Below are 14,572 nucleotides of genomic sequence, written 5' to 3'. Positions count from 1 at the left end.
GTCAAAGGAAAACAAAGTCCTAAACTACTCTAAGTGCCCTTCTTCACCATATGGCACTTAGACCTAGTCTAGTCTTGACGATGTCCATCCATCCTTTGAAAACTGAAACGATTTCCACTATTAAGTAGGCATGTACGTCCCTATCTATCGAGTACCTATTACCATGACCTTACCTATGACTTTGCCTCTGCAAAACACACGTTAGTCATAGTAATCAACATTGTCATTAATCACCGAAATCACTAGGGGCCTAGATGCTCTTTCAAGTATCCCTCTGACGATGGTCCGAGGAGGTTTGTTATGCTCTACTTGATGTGTTCTAGATGAAGCTCATAGGTTCTCAGTTGGGTTTTTGCTTCCCTAGTGTTGATGGCCAGAGATGATGACACTATTGGGATTTGGGACCTATGTTTTTCAAGCTCTTTCTTTATCCTAGCATTGTCATGGGCGGTGTTGGCTGGAGGTTGTTGGGATTTTGGCTGTCAAGGTTGTGTTCATCAATGTTTACCGCGTTATGGAGCAAGGCATACAGTAGAAATAGTTTTGTGCTTGAGGTTTCACAAGGAGGGTTGTTGCTCTTCCTTCCATTCTATAGGCAGCAAGGGCAATTCCAAGCTCACGTGTGCACGGGGTGCATCCTCGGCCGATGAGTGTTTATTGTTTCTTTGATCTCGTTTTCAGAACGCTAAATCTGTATGTCACTCGAGTGATTCTCAAGTGTGCAGTACTCGATTCGTGAAGCGTCCGATCCACATGATGATGTGGTGGCGGTTGTCTGATCCTGCGGTGCTCGTGCCTGTGCCTCCTTCCTTTCTCCCCTTCGGCGGCAGCTGTGGCCAACAGATCTTTCAGAAATGTTGTTGCAGCTCCTTCCAAAGCATGGTGTGCTTATCCTAGTAATAAAATTGATCGACAACAAGTAGAGAGGACATGTCTATTTAGAAGTGGGTTGGGATCCTTCCGTTTTGTTCACTTGAGTTTATCAGCCGAATCTATCAGTCATTCAGCAATGTTTTTCTCTCACAATAAATCAGCCAACACTACTTTCTGCCATGACTTATCAGCTTGTTTGTGCATTGCCTTAGTATGTTTTGTGACTTTAATATAGCCATGCATATTTGCTAAAAAAACATTCGGCTCAGTTAAACAGCCGGCCTCGTTGAGGACCATTCTGATATAAGAGTCTAAATGACGTGTTGTCTAGCTCTAAAATAGCTGAAAATCACTGTTTAGAAGAGTCTAAATGACGTGTTGTACGATTAGATTGCTTCAAGCTCAAATACAAAGCTATAAAACAATTTCAGGATGTTCGCTTGAGCTTATCTAAGCGAACAGGAGATAATATGAGTACCATGCCGGCAACAACTAACAAGTGGAGGGCTAACCACTCCGAGCAAATCATACATATATATGTCCAGACAGAATCTAGTAACCTATGCAGCGAAATATCTGAGTCAAGACAACAACATATCAAGAGAAACTGAACCGCTGGAAACTGGATTCTACACCTGAAACACAGCATCATCATCGCAATAATACTTGGCGAATGATTTACAGAAAATGTAGCATTGATACGAAAGCTGTCTGATCATAGACCAAGCTTTCTTCTCAAGATAGATTAGTAAAATGAACATCTCCAGACCTAAGCGACTTAGACAATCATTGAATAGTTCAACAACTAGACATAAATTGACACGACTGATTCGTGCAAACCCCTACAGCACCTCACACCGTGTTAGGCCTGTCAGTCAGCAACCAAGAGGTCGGGTTGATCAGCCTACAAAATAACATCCCACCTATGTATCCAGCTATGTACTCCATCAACTGCATCTGCAAAATAAATTTAGCTTTAGTAGCAGATAAACAGTTTTCTTGCAATCAGAATTATGCAAATATTCCAAAGGTATAACTAGGATTATCTGAATACAGGCTTTGAAAGAGTTGTTTTCACTAGAGTTGGTAACAGAAAATAAAAATGTTAGTAGAGAGTATTAAAATGAGCTGAAAGATGTTAATTTGGCTCTTAAAAAAGCATAACATAACTAAGAGCACATGTATTGTGCTTGTCACTACTTGCAATATTCAGATGCTGTACCATGTGCAAGAAGCAAATTTTGTTTTCTTTGAGCTTTATTCAGGCATGTTATCATCACTAATTATATGGTTTTTGCCTTTTGGGGAATCTATACAAGTAAATTACTCCAAGAAAAGGCTCTAATAAGAACCTACCTTTTTGGCCAGCGATTTTACTGAAGCAAATGAGAATTACTACAAATAGTTTTCATCAAACACAAAATTGCTATGGTTTGTAGAAATGTATAGAAACAAAGTAGTGAGAAGTCACAGCAGCACAAATCTAACTGAAAGAAGTGATAGACTAGTAAATTTTCAGCTGGAAAATGGTTACTAATCAAGCAACAAGTGATGCAACAATTCAAGATTATGTAGAACAAATGAATGATCAGCAAAATGCACCACAAAAACAAGTGTCATGCAACCACATTTTGCTTTAGACACAAGATATCCCCCCAGACTTATTCATGTAGCGAACCAAGACTAGCCCATTTGGTATAGAGCACAAATTCAGGTGCTTTTAGAACCCCCCATGGTTACCCTCCAAAAGAAAAAAGATACTCATGGTGCTAAAGTTATCCCCAAATGCTTTCAGAAGACTCTTCAACTCCATATATATGGAGTATCACACTAGTTAAGGCACAATTCAAAGATTTAGGCAAATTCCATGACTGGTAGCTGGAACTCTGGAAGGTACCAGAACATCACACTGAAAGACTCCTTAAAAACAATTTTGCTATCATTATTTTTTGATAATAAAAACATTGTTTCCTGCACTGCCTGATATCTCCTATCAGATTCTACCTAATTCAAGCCTGATCAGGCAACCTGGAACAAGCAGCGAATCCAGACCTAGGCATCCGGAATCCAACGCCTAGATTTTCTGCCTGGACCAGGCAGAATGGACAAGGTCAGTACAAAACAGGCCCAAAGTTCCCATATAATCCATTATTTTGAACGCCTTGGCTACTTGCCCTAGATGTAATATTTTTGTTTCTTTTTCAGCATTCAATAAATACTAGATGTCCTACATGTAGCAGATAAACCCATGATGAAGAGCAAGGTGCCCAGTGCTTTAACTGACAAGGGGCCAACCAACCATGGGACCCAGGTGGAAGACGTGAATATGTTCCAGGAGTCTGGACAGTGAGAGCAAGAAAGAAAATGGAGAAAATAAAGAAACATAACAGACAGGAAAGGAAGGTTTCTTCCTCGTGTTATCTAAATCATCTAACCTCTGATTTCCTTTTTTTTTTGCTACTCACGTCGTCAGATTTGATATCAACAGCGACCATGGGTGTGACAGGTGGCATCAGAGGCTCGTCTTCTTCGACATGGCCATTTGGGCGGCAACTCCTTTCTGGTGTGGCGACAAGCAGTCCGTCACAGATTCCTTCAGCCTTGATTTGTAATCTCTTGGCAGACGATTGATTATGGTTTTTCCTCCATTCGAGTGCATTCCTGCATTCCTCTAATTCCATGTTTGTGATTGTTTCGGCCTGAGGGCGATTGGTCGTGCTTGGTTTTGGATCAGAGAAAGATGGACAAAGCACAACTCCACACAAGACCTAATCTAGACAAGCATGAAAATCTGAATGTTCTCGAGAAAAAAGTACTGCCCACATTATGCATGATGTAGAAATGATATATCATAGATAAAGGAGGTGTTGAAGTAACAGTAGATTTCCCATGCAGTGAAGAGGGACTTGTAATGTTCAGACCTCACCAATGGCATATAGTTAGAATTTGCCGAACAGCGCAAGCCAAAGTGGCGACACGTGACAAAATGAAAGAAGAGTACAACCAAATGGCTTAGCTGCACATGGAAATACGGATTTGGCAGGTAGGTCAAAATGCCCCAAATGGGATGTGATCCAATATTATAATTAACAAATTGCTTCAGGTATCGTAAATTGTTGCGCGCTTTCCATCTTAACTCCTTGTGAAACTGATACGTTAAGCTTTAGCAGGCTTTGTATTAGAACTTCAATGTGTTGGGCCCTGGGGGGAGGGGAGCAGACAAAGGACAGGGAGTTAGCTTGGTTCTTTCTATCTTAATGCCTTGCAAATCTGGTATGCAAGATGAGATTGGGCCTGTTTGGCAGGGCTCCGACTCTAGCTCCTCTGGAGAAGTGGCTTCTTCGGTGAAGTTGAAGCACTTTCGAAAATGTTTGGCAAAAGAGCTCTGCATTTTCAGAAATGAATAGAATATATCTAATGTTCATGTTGCCCCTAGATATTACTGTTTTTATGAACTTGATTTTCTCTAGTTTTTTTCATTTGCTTTTTTACTGTATAATTCATAAGAAAAAGACATTATTATATATTACTATAAATTCTCGACTTGGTTTGAACTTGTGCGTGGTGGCCGGAGGTCCAAGTATGTAAACATGTATTGCTCCATATTTCTTCTTTTATTTTTCTAAGGGAAAATGAGTGACCATGACATCACCTGATCCTCACATCGCGCTCTGCATCCACAGATGTGGGAAGCGCAAGCACCAGTCGAGATCAGACAGCCAGGACCATGCTCGTGCCTGTCACGGCCGAGCCTTGTAAGTCCATCCCATCCTAGCTTACAATGTGGCAGCACTAGGTCCATCCATTGCCTCCTGGTCGGCCAACCTCTGCCGAGTCGTTGGCCTCTGCATGGCTCTACTCAGAGAGAGGAGAGGTTCACGCGCGGCAGAGGAGGACACAGGAGTTCTTTGCTTGTGCAACCCTCGACCAAGTGGAGTGCCAGTGCCACAATTTTGCACTTCGTCCGGCCTTCGCAAAAAACGACTCTGCCTTCACCCTGTCTCGCCCGCAAAGCTGCAAGAGACCGTTTGGTAGAGTTTCAACTTTCAATAGGAGCCAGAGTAGAAGCCCTTTCTGGTGTGCTCCCATAGGGGCACTAAACTTTCGTGGACATTGTGTTAGAACATCAAATTAGGGGACAAAGAAAAGTAATAGTAAATCAAGCTAATAGAGGGCATGGGCACCACATAAGACTTTCAACGCTGTATTCAGGTGGATTTTTTTTGTTATTTTGGTATAGATATTCTATTTGATTGGTAATGCTTACTTCTATCACGGATAAGTTGCCTGAATGTGTAGGAAGCATAGAGCAAACCAAAACTATATAACTGGAACACTTATCCCATAAATAAAATAGGGAACAAATTGGCACTGATCTCATTCTCCACCAAAGCCAACCCCACATCAAACAAAGAGAACAAAAAGAGACAGCAACAAAGACAACACACACAACAAAGAGGGAGAAATCACAGCCATGTGGCTTATCTCAACATTATGGAGGATGGAACTCCCTGCATGGGAAGTTGGCAACTCAGATAATAAGTGGTGGACACCAAAAGGTGAACTGCCAAAATGTGGAGACAGTGGGTCTATTGTGAACCCATTAGGAAAACAAACTCGATGGTTGGCTGCCATACAATAGAGGGCACGCCATAATTATCCATCGAATAGAAGACATGTCAAGAAAACAAACTAGATGGTTGACTGCCATACAGAGAGCACACCAAAATTGTCAATGGAATAGAAGGCATGTAAACCATAATATAATTTGCCTTGTATTTTCAATGCTGCAACGTCCAACCAAGTACCAACCTTCCAAAGTCAAATGACTAAGCCAATATTGTCCATCAGGGAGAACCCAAGGCAACATACAAGCACAAAGTCCATTTTTTTATTAATAAATAACAAAGGTTTGATGTATAAAGGATTCCCCCACACAAGTAGAACCTCCAAATGCCTAAACATGATTGATGGATTTATCATACACCATATACGAACATCTCAAATAACTACACAGCTTGTATAGTTGTGCACATGTAACACATATACAGCATAATAGATATGCATACTTGACTAGTTCTTTCAAACACTGCAACCAGATCCAACAGCAGTACTCTGTTCAGGTATCTATATTTAAAGCAGGTCTCTTTTGCCAAATCGTAAACTACAAGGCATGTTTTAAACAAAAAAAATGTGTGATTCAAGTCTAATAGGACTACAGGAGTACTGGAACAACCATGCAACCAATGACCTTGACCTAAACCACATGATGCACGAAGTGGACAATAAACTTTTAGCACCAACAATTGATTGTTGGCTTGAAATGTTCATGCTTGATTGGGAAAATACACAAATGAGTTTCACACTCTTTGGCTTAAATTTAATTATGCCACGTATGCCAAATTAGCTCATGGAATTCTTCGTTATCTTCATGCTGATTGGATGCTAACTTGTTGAAAATCCAATTATAAATTCAATATTCTGCTTATCCATATAGACTACCTAGGCATTCACCTGCTAGACTAGACACCACCCAATCACCTAACTACGTTTACAGTAGATGGTAGAACTGGCATGACAACGAAACCAAACCATAAACACAATTCTACTTGACAAGAAGAGTAAACCAGACAGGCATGTAATCGGTTTGCTTTTTGAATGAACAAAAAATATATGGGGGAGCATGCCGACCAACTAATTTAAGCATAACTTTGTGACTTATTCAATAATAAACTCATGATGAATAAAAAATGCAACTCAATTATCCATTGCAAGCTGAACTCTTGAAGATTGACACCTATTCTACACACTAATATTGTGATACAGAAACTTGAGCTCAATAGCTCCAGAAACAAACACCTGCCATATGTTATGTATGAACGTGTCATGGCCTATTGAAAGCTAGAGCTCTATATTCTGGAAGGAAGAAAGACAACCAAACAGAAAGAAGAAAGACAACCAAACAGTTCCACTTTGTAAACAAAAGAAGACTAGATAATCCTTGCAAAGAAAAAGGCAAGATAAGCATGGTGTAACTATGAAAATGAAAATTTAGCCAATAACCAGAAGACTCCAAAGAAGGAAAAATTCTGTAAGAAAAATGTTAATTTTCCTTCAAACAAATACATACTACAAAATATTGCATGGTAAATGTAAAAAAAAAGAGTGACATAGCCTAACTTCTTAAAAGTATGCCAAATTTCATACGCCTGTGCACTTTGAGACGAAACTTGCCTACTATACCCATTGAGGCTACAGGAAGGGAAAGAGACTAAATTGTCAAGACAATCAAACCTCAAGACTTGAGAGTAAAACAAACAAGCATGGTGATTTTGGATAACTAAATCCCAATAATTAATAGTCAACCGAGCATGCCAATTTCCGATGCAAGTTTAACAGCATTAGCAGCTTAATCCAATTGTAAACTGATGATAAGCAAAAAAAACAGTCTAATTAGTCCAAGCAATTGAAACAACAGAAGTAAATCGATCTGTCTCACAGATCACAGAGAATGGTAAAATCTGTACCCAAGCTAAGGCCCTAGGCCTTTGATGGCATCGATGAGGAGGCCATAGACCTCCTTTTCCAGATCATGGCGGCGCATCTGCATGCGCATATCTGCCTCAAGTTGTCGCCTCCATTTGACCTCGGCCACACTAGCCTCCTGTGGCCCAAGCATCGCCAACCCCTTCTCCAGCGACACACCTGACATGGTCTGCCCGTTGAGCCTCCAGTACTCTCCAAGCACCTCCTTGACCATAGGAAGCTTGACGGCCCCCTCCCTATCCCCGCCGACGATTCCCTCGTCGGCGTCATCCTCGTCGGCCTCCTCAGCCACCGCGATGGCGTTCTCTTCAGGGCGCGCGAGCTCGGCGCCCCAAAGGGCCGCGCCCAGGTCGCGCAGCCGGTGCTCGTGCGCGGTGCTGGATTCGCCCGGCACCGAGTGCTGGAACTTGCTCTTGAGGCGCTTGAGCTTGTAGTACACCTTGGCCTGGTCGAGGTGCGGCGCGAGGGAGTCCTTAATGGACTCGAACAGTTCGCCCATGTCCGGGAGGCGCGGCGCGATGCCGGTGCGGTCCTTGAAGGCGACCGCGCCCGTGAGCAGCGCGACCTCGTCGGCCTCGGTCCAGAGCTTCTGGACGGCGCCCGCACTGCCACGGCCCCCGCCGCCGGCAGACGGGGCCGCGGCGGCGGCGGCGGAGGCGGAGGCGGCGGCCGCGACCGAGGCCATGGCCGTGGCGAGCGTGGCGGAGTCCGGGAAGGAGCGCGGCTTGGGCTTGCGGTCGCTCTTGCGGGAGGGCGCGGCGCCGGCGGAGCCGTGGTCCGCGGCCGCGGCGCGCTCGCGGCGGGAGCTAGGGTTAGGGTTCGGGGAGGAGCGGCGGCGGTCCCGGGAGGAGCGGCCGCGGGACTTGGAGCGGGAGGTGCGCTTCTTGGAGCGCGGGGTGGAGGGGCGGAGGCGCGCGGCGGCTGCGGAAGCGGCGGCTTCGTCCATGGCGTGCGGGGACGGCCGCTTGGAGGGCATCGGCGGCGTGCGGGCGAGGGCTCGGGACGCGGGCGATTCGAATTTCGGGGGCTCGCGAAATCGGGAAGGAGATGGGGAGGGAGCCGACGCGGAAGAGGGGAAGAGGAGTTCAGTGGGCAGCGGCGCAGCGCAGGCAGGCAGGCAGGCAGGCTGCGCTCCGGAGTCGGGAAGGGAGCGCGGCGTGGCGTGGCGTGGCGCGCGTGTCGAGTTGCGTGCAGACAGCGAGCCTGACAAGGGTGCGGTTTCTTCGTGCGTTTCGCGACGCCGTCCCCCGGTGTCGCTCGCGCTGCCGTGCCCGCCTTCCACTTCCAGAGCCTGCGCCGTGCGCTGCGAGCGTGACATTGCACGGCCACGGTGCATCCTGCCGCTGGTGCCGGCCGTTGTTTGATTGAAACGCAGGATTTGTTTACATGCGAAAAAAATTTGGATTTCGCTACTATAGTATTTTTTTATTTGTTTATGACAAATATTGTCCAATTATGGACTAACTAGGATCAAAAGATTCGCCTCGTGATTTACAGGTAAACTGTGCAATTAGTTTTTATTTTCTTATATATTTAATGTTTAATACATGTGCCGAAAGATTCGATGAGACGGGAAATCTTGAAAACTTTTTGATTTTCGGAGTGAAACGAGACCTTCGAGTCAGTCTGCAATTTTAACGGCATCTGCAATTTTCCCCTACTGTACTACTGCTAGTTGGATAACATAACACTGGCAGCAGGCCAGGCCTGCTCTGAAGTCCACGATGACCAGAGTTGCCATGGCCTTGTTTAGTTCTGAAAAGTGAAAACTTTTCGGTACTGTAGCATTTTCGTTTGTTTGTGATAAATATTATTCAATCATGGACTAACTAGGATCAAAAGATTCGTCTCGTGATTTACAGCTAAACTGTGTAATTAGTTTTTATTTTCGTCTATATTTAATGTTTCATGCATATACCACAAGATTCGATGTGATGGGGAATCTTGAAAACTTTTTGGTTTTCAGGGTGAACTAAACAAGTCCCATGGCTCGCTACACGGTCCTTGGTGCCTGCGCTGGAGTTGCGTGACCGTGATGGAGCCGTGCATTGCCGGGGCAAAAATATCCTAGCCCAGCCGGCCAGCACGATTGAGATCGATGGCCCATGGATGATTGATCCCACCCCGCTTATCTTATCTCACCCGTCGCGCGCAGAGCCCCACCACCAAGTACACCATCGATGTCTGCCACCGAACCGGCAGCCGGCCTGGCCTCCGATGGCTATGACCGCCGGCGCGAGCTGCTGCAAGCGTTCGACGACACCAAGGCGGGCGTGAAGGGGCTCGTCGACGCCGGCGTCACGGCCATCCCAGCCATCTTCCGCCACCCCCCGGAGTCACTCGAGGCGACCTCGTCCCCACCGCCCACCGACGTCGTGGCCAGCGCCGGCACCATCCCGGTCATCGACCTCGCAGCTGCAGCACCGCGAGGAGAGGTGGCCAGCCAGGTGAAGCGCGCGGCCGAGACCGTGGGGTTCTTCCAGGTGACCAACCATGGCGTGCCGCGGGAGCTCATGGCCGGCGTGCTCGCCGGGGTGAGGCGGTTCAACGAGCAGCAACCGGAGGTGAAACGCCGGTTCTACACCAGGGACACTGCGCGCAAGGCGAGGTTCTGCTCCAATTACGACCTCTTCCAGTCGGCCGCCGCCAACTGGCGCGACACCCTCTTCTGCGAGCTCGCGCCGGACCCGCCGCGGCCAGAGGAGCTCCCGGAGGCTGTCAGGTATGAACACACACGCAGGCACACTAATCCCCGGAGTATGCACTACTGAATCTCTGTCTGATCCATGGCGAACGAAAAGGGGCGTGATGCTGGAGTACGGCGACGCGGCGACGAAGCTGGCGCTGTGGGTGTTGGAGCTGCTGTCGGAGTCCCTGGGGCTGGCGAGCGACCACCTGCGCGAGATGGGGTGCGCGCAGAGCCTCAACGTGGCGAGCCACTACTACCCGCCGTGCCCGGAGCCGCACCTCACCCTCGGCACCAGCAGGCACGCCGACGCCACCTTCGTCACCGTCCTCCTGCAGGACGGCACGGGCGGCCTGCAGGTGCTCCTCGACCGCGGCGGCTGGGTGGACGTCCCTCCCCTCCCCGGCGCTCTCATCGTCAACATCGGCGACTTTCTTCAGGCATCCCACTCGATCTCGACACTGCCCGGGTCTCCATTCTGCTCGAAACTTATTGACTGTTGTCGCGCCTTGCTCGTGATGTGGATGCAGCTTGTCAGCAACGGCCGGTTCAGGAGCGTGGAGCACCGGGTCCTGGCGAACAAGAGCAGGGACACGCCGAGGGTCTCGGTGGCGTGCTTCTTCAACGCGGACGCCAAGAGATCTACGAGGCTTTACGGACCCATCACGGATGGCGGCAGTGCGCCGCTCTACAAGAGCGTCACGGCTAGGGAGTTCGTCGCGTACTCGTACAGCAAAGGTCTCGGCGGTCGCCCGCTTGAGCACTTCCGGTTGGGGGCAGAAGACTAGAGCATACTCCTAGAACAGCTGCGTAGTGCCGTAGTCAGTGATGCAAGTCCTGCATTCCAAATTGTAAATTATTCCATGAATCTTGAAGTAAGTTTGACCGAATTTATATGATAAAATAATAATTATTATAATACCAACTAAGTATCATTAGATCTTTTCTTAATTATATTTTCATAGTATACTCACTTTACGTTAAATTCTTAGTATTTCTCTCTATAATTTTGGTCAAACGTAAAAATGCTTTGACTCTTCAAAATTCTTGGAATGACTTACAATTTGAGATGGAGGGAGTATAATGGTATTTCATATAATTTGAGCAAGGTAAGAAATAAACTCAAGGCCTTGTTTGTTGTGCGGGTATAAACCCCTATACCCTTACGGCTAGACTTCGGCTAGGAAGCTTGGCCCATTACGAGACGAGTTCAAGGCTTGATTCGACAGCTTGGAGTTTTGCGCAAGGAAACAAGATGTGGAGATCAAGCAGGATTCTAGTCGGTTAGAATAGGAATTGATATCGAATTATCCATGACAATTGTAACCGACTAGGATTAGTTTCTAGATCTGTAACCCTGCCCTCCAGACTATATAAGGAGGGGCAAAGGACCCCCCTAGGACAAATTATCTCTCAACACAATCCAATACAACCAGACGCAGGACGTAGGTATTACGCCAACTCGGCGGCCGAACCTGGATAAAAAGCTTGTCCGTGTCTTGCGTCACCATCGAGTTCGTAGTTTGCGCACCGTCTACCGATAAACTACTACCGTGGGTATACCCCAAGGTAGACTGCCGACTAACTTTCGTCGACAGTGGCGCGCCAGGTAGGGGCTGTGCGTGCAACTTTTCCGGCGAACAAGATGGTCACGATCCCAGCTTCCGCGATCGTGCCCGAAGGCCTCACGTTCACCGTCGGCCAGATCACGTGGACGACGTGCAGCGGCGGCTTCACGACCACGGTTTCGAAAGAGATCCAGATCCAATCTGAGATCACGCCGTCTCCGACCACACGCATGACGGAACCAAGCGCCCGACCACCGTTCCCACTCTACAAGGGAAAGGAGATCGACTGCTCGGACCTTCTCCAAGCGTTTGATCGCGCTGACTCCAAGCTATTCGAAGTTTCCCGACTAATAGATGGAGTTCTGCGTCGGCCCGACCAAGCTGCTCCAGCGGATTTTTTCAAATCCCGCCGGCCAACTCGTGTCGCCACACACGAACGGCTGGGAACGTCTCTGACGATAACCTCAACCCCCTCAGGACGATCCGTCGAGCTCAAGAAGGAAGACTATCCTTGCGGCCTGAACAACTCGGCCTCTGTTTACTCACAGCACACACAATCCGTTTTCAGCAAGGCGGGTTGGTCGCCGACAAGGAACAATCATCACCACGTCAACATGGTGACAATCCGAGAACTACGGGACGGCCAGGTTTCCAGCACCAACTCAAGCACCGGCTCCGTCCCCACCGAGGTTATAAACACCGAAGACGAGGACTACGACCTGGATTTTCCTTCACCCCCTCCGGGTTTCGACCGATTCCCGATATTTCCCCCCCGGCGAGGGGATATTGTGTTCAATGTCAGCGCCGACGAACCGGTCGTTGATGGAGAAACAGATGACCAGAGGCAACTCCGCGAACAGCGTAACGCCGATCGCGCCCGACGACGTGCGGACGAGCAACAACAAATGCCACCAAATAATCTCAACGATGCCTTTGACATGGTCGGGGACCAGCCAGTCTACAAAACGCCAAGCGCCAACGTGGCTGTCGCCATGGCTAACCTAGATCGGCTTCCTGATACCCCCGAATGCCAGGGAGTCCGGACCAGCACCCGAGCACATCTGATCGCCGCAATGGGACAGACAGCCACTCTGCTCAAGAGAGTCCAGGACGTCTCTTATACGGAAGCCGCCTCCGACCAGACTAATCGTAGCCGGGCCTCACCCAGCAGGCGTCACCGCAGCCGCTCCCCCGACAACCGTCGAGGGGACTCACGGCGCGACGATGGTGGTCGGGACGCCGATGGCCGCCACAAGCAGAACCGCGTACGCGGCCAAGAAGAAGATCAACACAGGGATCTCCGCCACAACATCCCTTCCAAAGATGCCCGGGACCGCATCAACAGGCGCGCCGCAGAGAGAGCAGTCCACGAAAACCTGCGCCGCATCGAGTACGATGCAACGCACGGTCCTCCGGGCCTAAGACAGTTCTCCTCACACCTCCGCCAGGTCGTGTGGCCCCGCAATTTCAAGCTTGAAAAACTTAAAAAATACGACGGCAAGGAAAATCCAGAGAACTGGATCACCCTCTATGAAATCGCCGTCCGATCAGCGGCAGGGGATGAGCACGTCATGGCTAACTACTTCCCCGTAGTTCTCGACCAGGCTGGTCATCAGTGGCTTCTCGGCTTGCCCGAGGACTCCTTCGACTCTTGGGAAGAGCTACGCCAGGCTTTCATCGACAACTTCATCGCCACATGCGAGCAGCCTGGAAACAAGTATGACCTTGAAAGGATAAGGGACAGGAAGAACGAACCTCTGCGCGATTACATCCGACGATTCTCGGATATGCGCCTCAAAATCCCGAAGATTTCTCATGACGAGGCCATCTCAGCCTTCATCAAGGGCCTGCGTTTCCACGAAGCGCTGAGGAACAAGCTGTTGCGTAAGCGTCCAACAACGGTAGCAGAGCTCCTCGCCACGGCCAAAAATTACGCCGATGCCGACGACGCAGAAAAACTAATCCGAGACGATGCGAGAGGTCCCGACCAGCCTCCCCGGCGAGATGACGGTCGTGGTCGCTACGACAGCAGAAATCACCGCCGCTCCGACAACCGCGATCACCGAGAGGGTTGGGATCGGCGGCGCGACAGCCGCGACGACTTCAGAGGAAAGCGCCCTCGCGACTACGACCACGAAGTAAATACGGTCAAACGTCCCAATGGACGACGGGACTACCAAGAAGACTACAACAAAACGTTGAAGGGACCATGCCAACTACACCCAAAGTCCAATCATACCATGAAAGAGTGCCGCGTCCTCAAAAGTATCTATACATGGCGGGCCACCCAAGACGACTCCGCCAAGAAAAATAACAAGCGCGACGGGCACGACCACGAAGATGAGGATGAGGACCAAGATAGGGACCCCCGACACCAATACGTCAGCCCCACTGACGTGGTCCACTCCATTTTCGGGAGCAAGGTCTCCACTGAGTCCAAGCGAGAAAGAAAGCTGTTAAAGAGAGCCTGCCTCAACATAGACAGCACGGACGGGCTGATCGCAGACCCGAAATTTCCCACGTGGTCCCACAGGGAGATCTCGTTCAGCAGGAAGGACCAGTGGACCGCTATCCCAGAGCCGGGTCGTTTCCCCCTGATTCTTGACCCCTGCATCAACAGCATCAGATTCGAGCGCGTGCTCGTGGATGGGGGAAGCTCCATCGACATCCTCTTCCGCAACAGCCTGCCCGCCCTCAAGATATCCCCGGCACAACTAAAACCTTACGACGCCCAATTCTGGGGGGTTTTGCCAGGTCAAAGTTCCGTGCCTCTCGGACAGATAACATTGCCTGTCCAATTCGGCACACCCGACCACTTCCGGACGGAGTTCATCAACTTCGTAGTCGCGGATTTCGACGGGACCTATCACGCCATACTGGGCCGCCCATCGCTGACAAA

The 14,572-nt window shown here is 48.8% G+C and overlaps 2 protein-coding genes across 2 annotated transcripts; one reads left to right on the top strand and one right to left on the bottom strand.

Moving 5' to 3' along the window:
- On the bottom strand, nucleotides 1,345-8,755 carry LOC8070755 (STOREKEEPER protein). Its single transcript, XM_002436631.2, has 2 exons — nucleotides 7,401-8,755; nucleotides 1,345-1,830 (listed from the first exon to the last, which is right to left on the bottom strand). Exon 1 carries the CDS (start codon nucleotides 8,753-8,755, stop codon nucleotides 7,406-7,408), a length of 1,350 nt encoding a protein of 449 aa, XP_002436676.2. The 3' UTR covers nucleotides 1,345-1,830; nucleotides 7,401-7,405.
- Nucleotides 9,446-11,040, top strand: LOC8070754 (DIBOA-glucoside dioxygenase BX6). Its single transcript, XM_002437986.2, has 3 exons — nucleotides 9,446-10,141; nucleotides 10,221-10,545; nucleotides 10,636-11,040. Exons 1-3 carry the CDS (start codon nucleotides 9,600-9,602, stop codon nucleotides 10,891-10,893), a joined length of 1,125 nt encoding a protein of 374 aa, XP_002438031.1. The 5' UTR covers nucleotides 9,446-9,599; the 3' UTR covers nucleotides 10,894-11,040.

Source organism: Sorghum bicolor, chromosome 10 (genome assembly GCF_000003195.3).
Source record: "Sorghum bicolor cultivar BTx623 chromosome 10, Sorghum_bicolor_NCBIv3, whole genome shotgun sequence".
Lineage (NCBI taxonomy): Eukaryota > Viridiplantae > Streptophyta > Magnoliopsida > Poales > Poaceae > Sorghum > Sorghum bicolor.
The sequence above is the reverse complement of the archived record's forward strand: the minus strand, read 5'-3'. Positions and strand labels throughout refer to the sequence as shown.

Bases quoted from the DNA above. Each gene is read 5' to 3' on its own strand.
- LOC8070754 (XM_002437986.2), top strand. From the start codon at position 9,600: ATGTCTGCCACCGAACCGGCAGCCGGCCTGGCCTCCGATGGCTATGAC. The intron at 10,142-10,220 runs GTATGAACACAC...GCGAACGAAAAG, and splicing joins GAGCTCCCGGAGGCTGTCAG to GGGCGTGATGCTGGAGTACG. The intron at 10,546-10,635 runs GCATCCCACTCG...ATGTGGATGCAG, and splicing joins ACATCGGCGACTTTCTTCAG to CTTGTCAGCAACGGCCGGTT.
- LOC8070755 (XM_002436631.2), bottom strand. From the start codon at position 8,755: ATGCACCGTGGCCGTGCAATGTCACGCTCGCAGCGCACGGCGCAGGCT.